This window comes from Abrus precatorius, unplaced genomic scaffold (genome assembly GCF_003935025.1).
Source record: "Abrus precatorius isolate BTA unplaced genomic scaffold, Abrus_2018 Scaffold8, whole genome shotgun sequence".
Lineage (NCBI taxonomy): Eukaryota > Viridiplantae > Streptophyta > Magnoliopsida > Fabales > Fabaceae > Abrus > Abrus precatorius.
The window spans coordinates 30,902,395-30,910,729 of record NW_020874428.1 but is presented as its reverse complement, the minus strand read 5'-3'; the positions used below and the strand labels follow the sequence as shown (position 1 = coordinate 30,910,729).

General features: G+C 31.9%; 1 protein-coding gene across 1 annotated transcript; it reads right to left on the bottom strand.

Annotated features, from left to right (window-relative positions):
* Window positions 1–453: 453 nt before the first annotated feature.
* Window positions 454–8,110, bottom strand: LOC113848251 (probable WRKY transcription factor 48). Its single transcript, XM_027477693.1, has 3 exons — window positions 5,521–8,110; window positions 5,019–5,162; window positions 454–4,918 (listed from the first exon to the last, which is right to left on the bottom strand). The coding sequence occupies exons 1-3, from the start codon at window positions 6,036–6,038 to the stop codon at window positions 4,420–4,422; spliced, it is 1,161 nt and encodes a 386-aa protein (XP_027333494.1). The 5' UTR covers window positions 6,039–8,110; the 3' UTR covers window positions 454–4,419.
* Window positions 8,111–8,335: the final 225 nt, after the last annotated feature.

The window sequence follows — 8,335 nt, the reverse complement described above, 5'->3', positions numbered from 1 at the left end:
AGGAAGATATGAATGTTTGTGATAGGACATGTCATGACAAACAAAAATGAGAAAATTCTTTACTTAAAATAAATGTTAAAAAAAATAAAAAAATGATAGATTATTATGAAATTGTCAAATAATTCCTTAATCCACTTTTTATATAATAAAATATAATTTTTTTTATTCGATTTAATCCGAACTTGATTGAGTTGCGCACTTAAACGTTGTGAATGAGTTTATTGCACTTGAATGTGATGGGTGAGTCTACCACTAAATTTTTTTTGTATATATAAAAACTTAAATTCGAGAGCTTACTTAAGTGATATTGAGTCACTTATCACTCCGACCAATTTTAAAAGTGAAGATATTTCATATTATATTCATTCTTTTAAAGACACGTAATTTTATTATTATTTAATAATAATTTTTTAAAAACTTATTTTTATTGTTTTCTTTTTTCTTTATATGTTAGTTTTTTCTAAATGTTATATTTTAAAATAACTATTTTTAAAAATTACTTGATGTGAAAATTTTATATCTGAAATTTTATTTATTTATAAATTATTTTAATTTGTTAAAAATTTAACCTTTTCTTCCTGAATAAGGGCTATTTTTATTGTTCATGCATTTGTATTAATTGTGTATATTTCCTTTATTATTTTTATTTTTTCTTGTAATTTATATTTGAAAATTTTATACAAATTAATAAAACACGAGTACAATGCACACGAAATGCTTGTTAATTAGTTTCATAGTTACTGTAAAACTCTAATTTTAAAATTAATTTTTTTTATTCAATCTTTCTTCCCTTCAAAACTCCTTAAATTATTTAAATATGAATTCAATATTAAAAGCCCGATCATAGTCGAAGTCATTAAGCTTACCCAAAACAAGTACATCTAATAATAAATAACCAGAAGGATAGATTCAGAGCTTTAAATAGTGCATTTCTTAATGAAGATTTGAAGAATAATTAGACAGTAAATAATTAGACGTCGTAAATAAAGAGTAATACCCGAAGATGTTATGACCATCACACATGTTAATTCCGTCCTTAATATACACTGAAGATGTTAATTCTTTATATCTAAAACATCTTCTATGTAATGACATATCAAAGATTTTATGCACCAAAATATTCTAATGATTCAGAATCATCGATCTTTGTCTAATTTCTTGCTAGAAACTGATGGGTGATCCGTTCCCCCCCCCCCCCCCTCTTGTTTGGGCCTTTTTATTTCAGAATCATAGTTAGATAAAGTGACTATGAAGCTTGAAAAGTTGAAGAGTTTTCCATCAAGAAGTTAACCAACACTTTGGTTGCCACATTTTAACACGCACTGCTTTTGTCCGACATATTCCTAAACTTGCAAAACAAGTAAGGAATAAAGAAATTGTTGAAAGAAAAACTCACCGGAGTTTTCCACCGATTCTGAAACTTATCTTAATGGGTGTGTCATTTAATAAAAGATAAGGCTACTCAATTATATACATCAATTTAGAATGTAAAGTAAATATTGTTTCCACGCAAACTAAATGCGTTAATTGCATATATGGTGTGGCATTTAATTAGTGGCTACAGAATGAGTAACTCTTTCTACTGGACTTTGGATTCAGATGCCTCCAACGAATCATATGGGTTGTATGCAAATGACTTGACCTCTCACTTCCTTGATTCGATTTCTCTGAAGCATCAAATTAATTGGCACTCCAACAGTTGGATTACAAGTAGATACGACTTTTCTGTTGCCTTTTGCAATTCGATAACATAAAGTTTAATGGCTGGAAAGTTTAGGAATACCAAAAAAAAGTCATGCTCCATATGGCTATAATTTATATCGGATAACATTTTCTTCATTGCTTCGAGTAGAGAATATTCACTAACCAGCGACAGGGTGGGAAAATGTGTAAAGCTTCATCACATCGAATTTCTTTTCATTTTATTTAAGTGGTTACTTTCTATTTTCTTCTTCCTTATCTATTTGTGTTCATATGACTACTTGCATGCCAATTACGAAAAGGTTTTACATTGTAGTTGCTTTAACGTTACATTGAGATAAGTAATATTGTACGAAGAAAAACGTTTAATTGTACAAAATTTTTAATGTACGAAAATGAAGAAAATTGTCATACTATACCATGGCATATTCGTCAAGTGGTTAACATTACATTACTGTTGTATGAAATTGGGAGTAATCAAATGAACCAGATCGATATAATCGTAATTGTGGTCACGATGTGATTGCAAAAATCTTTAAAATTGAAACAATAATTGCGGTTATGAACTACGATTTAACACCCTACAAATTTGCTTTTTCAATAAAACTCTCCTGTTCGGCTGGTAGTGTCTGTGGAATGCTTTCCTATATTACCAAACCTCATGTTGAGGCAAGTATCGAGTATAAATGAAACACAGAAGGATCCTTTACTTACAAGAATCCATATCCTCCTAATTCCTGCTGAGTGCTTCAGCTAGTTTATCTTAATAACGCAGCATTCTCAAACTTCCAGCAAGTTTAAATTCAACTGTTTCATATTTTAATTCACTTCAAATCAACCTGATGAAAATCACAACGAAGAGTATCACAAATTAACCCTTTGAGGTATCAGGAATTGGAAACTAAACCTCTAAAACAGCCAATTACAATGGTAAGGGAAAAAATAAAAATTCGGAAACTTTTAACAAACTCGAATAACATGAACTTAAATCAATCATGGCTTCTTTCCAAATTCATCGTGTTATTGGGTGGTTACAAAAAACCGAGTCCATTACCGTATATGTCTATATTCTTTTCATTCATTCATTCATTTTAAAGAATATCAGTTCAATATAATATTTTTAAACAACGATCCCCCTTTATCTTGAAAATATAATATCATTCCAATTTAACTCTAAACAATCTCTTGACAAAATTGAATCTGAAACAGTACAGAAAATTAGATGAGCCAACATAAGTTGATCTTATTTATTCGACAAAAAATAATTTTCTTTTAAGTTGATAAAAACTATGGCATTAGAACTATCTATATATATTATAACAATTATATGACTTTTTTGTCAAACACAATCTGGAAGAAACTCCAATTTTTCTTTTTGAATTAGCACCAAGGTGTTGAACGTCAATTAATCTAATTCCCGTGTCCCTTAAACAATGTGCCCTTTTTTCTTGTCCGTTCGACCAAGGCTATTCACACATACCTTGTATCTTGAGAAGTGATACAAAGCAACTAAACTAGCGGTAGAATTCAATTTCCATAATTTATATAATGCTAGCTGGATGACTAATTGGCATATACAATATTCTTAGGTGTGATTATAAATCGAGTGAGAATCAAGTAGCTTGGGCATTTCATGTGAGCTGAAAATTTCCAAATGGGAAAGGGATAGTGGCATGGCCAATGGCTTCTTCTACTATTACAACACTTCTATTTTGTTATACTAGGGCATAAGAACCTTACATATATTAGTACTTTTCTCCACACCAATATCTCACATCATTCATCTTTAGCCAAATTGCCATCAACAAGAAACGAACCATGCTCTAGCTATTTCTCTCCCAGGAAACACACATCATCATTGAATGGCTGAAGCCCATCTTTGTATCTAGCTTATAGGGGAAGATGATGAGAAAAGCCATCATACAAAAAGCTAAACGGTACTACTCAAGTAATAATGTTACAACTTTTTCCATACCTCATGCATGGTGTCAAGTCATGGGACAATCATAACACTCTCTGATCCAAAGTTTTCATCTTTTTTTTTTTTTTCTTAAATTTCTCTCATCGTATATAGGTAGAGTTTCCAGTTCCTTTTGCTAATAAACTTACGTTCTTGACTTCTCTTTTCCCATAAAGTCTCTGCCATAAGTATCTGATTGGGAAAAGATGCAGCTAGCTAAAAGATTTCTCCACATGCAAGTAATTGTACAAATTTATGAAAAAGTAAAACCCTAACCCTAAAAATGTTGGCTTTCCACCATGAATAATCAGTTAGAGAACTGAAGAAGAATTAATAATGCAGTGGACACGAGAAAAATGAGACAAAAAAAAAGTTTTTTAAAGGATAAAAATAGCTCATCATCGAATAAATATCTAGTTACAAAGAATAATCCATAGAAGGAAAGAGAGAAGAAAAAGTTAAAGTAGCAAAATCAGAATCTAAAGCCCCCTCCATCTAACCATAAAAAGTGAGAACCTCCAAAATGTTTCATATGAACACAAAGTAACTAAAAGCGATGCTTCTCTACGTTAACCTCTAAAGCACAAAACACCCCAGAGGCCTTCATCATATGATCAGTTAGAGAACCATACATATATCATACCAAGATAATAAAAATAATATACAGGAAATTAATTAATAATTAAAACTAACTAATAGCTATCATAAGTACCATCATTAAACCCAATATATGAATATATCATCATGATCATCATCACCTACTCGTGATCTTGCTTCTCCTCCTTCCTCATCTGCGTAGGCACAATGTCTTGAAGAAGCCCATTGTCCCTTAACAAAGCCTGAGGACCCATCAACCTAGACGGCACAAAGCATCGAAGATTCTCTTGATCCTGAAGGAAGCCACTAAACAACGATGTATTGGCAAAATTACTAGAAGCCGAGTTAACAATGTTCAAAGGCGATGATGAGGTGGAGTTGTATAACAAAGCTGCTGCTGCTACTGCTTGTTGTTGCACATTTTGGTCCCGAAAGTGTTGGTGTTGTTGTGGCAGCAAATAGTGGGGTGAACCCCCGAGTCCACTAGTGGGTCCGAACCCACCCGTTTCGTGCATGAACCCGAGGCTAGCCCGTGACGTGGCAGGACAAGGGTGGGTGTGTTGCCCTTCATAGGTGGTGACCACCACCGACGGGTCGTCGGAGGAACGCTCCACGCGCTTCTTCACGCCGCAACCCGTGGTGGTGCAACGATAGTAGCTCCTGTTTTTGCGTGCCACGCAAGAAAAAAATAATTAATTTTAATTGCAAATCGAGAGTACTAAGATTTTATAAAATGGAGTGTTTATTTATTTTATGGTACCTTGGATGTGGGCTGTTTTTTACGGCTTTTTGACCGTACTTTCGCCACCTATAGCCATCGTCTAGATGATCCACTTCGCTCTTTGTCATGAACGCAAATCTTGGCTCTCTTTGTTTCTTTTGGTTCTTCTTCTTTGGCTTCAGCCTAATTGGAATACCGGAATAGAATTTTAGCAAAACCAATAATTAACATGCTTTTTTTTTTCTTTGCTTTTTTGTTTTGGGTTCATTAATAATACCAACAAATAAAAAAATCAAAAGTAAAAAAAAAAAAAAAAAAAACCCAGAGAGAAATGACACTAACAACAATAATAACGGAAGTTCAATGAACATACACTTCCTTAATCTCCATCAAATGTCACTAATCACCACCCTCTGTCTATTTGCAACTGTAACCGACTTTATCCTCATTTTTTTATTATTTGACACAAACACATTGAATACCATAGATAATTCTCTTTTTTTAAGGAAACAAAAAAAAAAAAAGGTTAATTACTACTTACTGTTTCTTAGTTTTGTCTTGATCTTGATCCTCTCCTTTGCCTGCATCTCCGTCTTCGTCCTCTGCTTCATGTTCATTCCCCGTTGCTTTGTTGGCGACGAGAGCTTCATTGGAGGAGGACGAAATCGAAGAGGAGTTGGGGGACGCCGGAGTGTTCAAGACTTCGGAGCCGTCGGGGACATTGGAGCTCGCCGGCGACGGAAGAGGGTGGGTGGTTTGGGTGGCGGAAGCTGACGTGGCGGTGAAGTTTGGGAGCCAATCGAATAAAGAAGGGCTATAATCTTGAGCAACCAACAAGTCCATGAAGCCACCAAAGTTGGAAGCTTTTTGATCATCACATGAAGATGGTGGTGGTGGCATCATGTCAAAGATGCTAGACAAAGCGGGTGAGAAAGGGAAGCTGAAGCTCGTGCTCATGCTCATGCTCATGTTCGGAATCTCATCGGAAAATGCGACAGAATTTGCCATGGTGGATGATGACTTTGGTGGTTTTGCCTCCTTCTCTCTCTTCTCCTCCATTGCTTTTAATGAATTGTAGGTGCTATATATCAACAAAAACTTTTGCACATATTCTTTATTTTTCTCTCTTTTATTTAAATCCCCTCAAAAACTCCAAAAAGTAACCCTCTTCATTATTTTTGCTTTTTAGTAGTTTTATTATTATCATCATATATATCACTAAAAAAAAGAAAGTGATAGTTTGGGGGTATTTATTTTGTTTAATTAATTGGTATATTTTTATTTTGAGTGTGTGAAAGGACTTTTGATTTGGTTGAGTTGGGGCTGGGATTTTGGAAAACAGGTTGGCTAGGGGAGGTTTCCCACCTTGGCGGTGACCGACATGTGCCGGTTTCCGATTACACGATGGATGGCAATAGCATTTACTGCAAAAGAGGACCATTGGTGGGTCCCACTCGACGCGGCTATTTGACTGGCAACCGGTTTGAGTGTGAACGGGGGGAGTGTACACGTGGGATGTAAGTAAAGGAGTTTCCGCTCTGATCGTTGCCATGTGATGGTCCTGTCTTCTGCCTCGTTTTCTATTTTCCTTTTTCGCGGCTTTTTCCTTTTAACTTCTCTTCCTCCCATTTTCACCCTTTTCTTCAGTGTAACGTTCCTTCTGTCGTACTTCAATTCACTGTTCCAAGTTTAGGTTTCCGTTTTCTAATCTGATCAAAAACCTCTAAATTAGACTTGCTAGTAACCATTATACACACTGAATGCTATTAAGTTATGCCTCCTAAACTCTTTTTTATATTGCTTTTTTCGTCTATAAATATAACATTTCGGATCTTTCGGTAAATTATCTCATCAACACTCTTTCTAATCCAATACTACCTGTCTCCTGTGTCTCTAACTTAATTTGTTTAACTCAATAAAATTCAATTAATTGAGTAACAAATATTATGTAATTTATTTCTTTTATTGAATATCATCGTGTGAATAAAAAATATTTTAAAAAATAAAGATAAAATTAGAAAACATCAATAAACTAACTTAAAATAAATTAAATACTGCTTGAATTAATTTTTTATAAATTAATTTTTAAAAGTTATAATTTTTTTTCATTTTTGTTCATCAAATAATTATCCTAGCTTATAGATTAAAAAAATATTAACTTTCAAATAAAATATAAGTTTATGTTATTGAACAGTTTTACTAACTTAACGATACTCAGTTGAAACTTCTCCTTGACTCCGTCTATACTTGGATTGACGATTCCATAACTTGACAGAAATTTTCAGTTTCATGTTAATAATTTACATTTTTGAATTAATAAAAATTAGTTCTGATTGAAAAAATATACAGGTGCACGTATTAATACATATGGCAATTGGTGACCCTTACAGCAAAAAGTGTTTGGGAAATTACACAAATAATGAAAATGAATAATAATAATTAAATAAAATACTTTATATTTCTAATCACACGTGAATCATCCAACTTTAACATAATCTCGAGTTAAGTAATTTTAACCGACTTAAATTCATCATCATGTTCTAAATTTTTAAAACAATGTGATATAAAGAAACTATAAATTAAATGCAGATAACACCAATTAAAAGACTAATTTTACATATAAATCAAAGTGCGGAAAAATATTAAATTTAAGTGTATATATTATATACGCACCTTTTATTAATAACGAATATATATTAATATAAAAAAATTAAGTATTTATATTATTGAAATGATGTGCCAATAATATTTATTAGTTTTCTATAATTGCAAATAAATATATAATTAAAAAATTAATTATATTAGCACAAAATTTGATAACGTAGATTATAACATTTATTTCAATAAATTATTTTTTATTAATTAAAAACTATATTAACGGGAGCAAATTTAACGATGTATGTTTTTATATCACTGCATAATTCTTTTTATGGTGTTTTACTCTTTTTTTTTCCTTTAATATTTTGCAATTTTATTATTTTTTATAATTATTATTTTATAAAACTAATAAATAACTTTTTTGTAAATTTATCCTCATTAGTGAATGTATTTTTAGCTGAAGAATTGTTTTTAAAAAAATAAGGCATGTAATAAACAATTAAGTAATAGTTTATGTAAAAGTTAGAATACTGATTTCTTAAAAAAGAAAAAACAAAACAAAAAAACTTCACGCGTGAGAAAAAAAAACTAGAGAGATTGCCAACTATTAACGAAGGCACTGAATCCGAGTTGACATGTAGCAAAACTAGCTACTCAAACTTGACATGTTTAGACAGTGAGATAAATAGAATTTTATGTAAGAAATAATATAATTATATTTTAAAATATTTTATTAATTATTTATTTTATTTTAATTT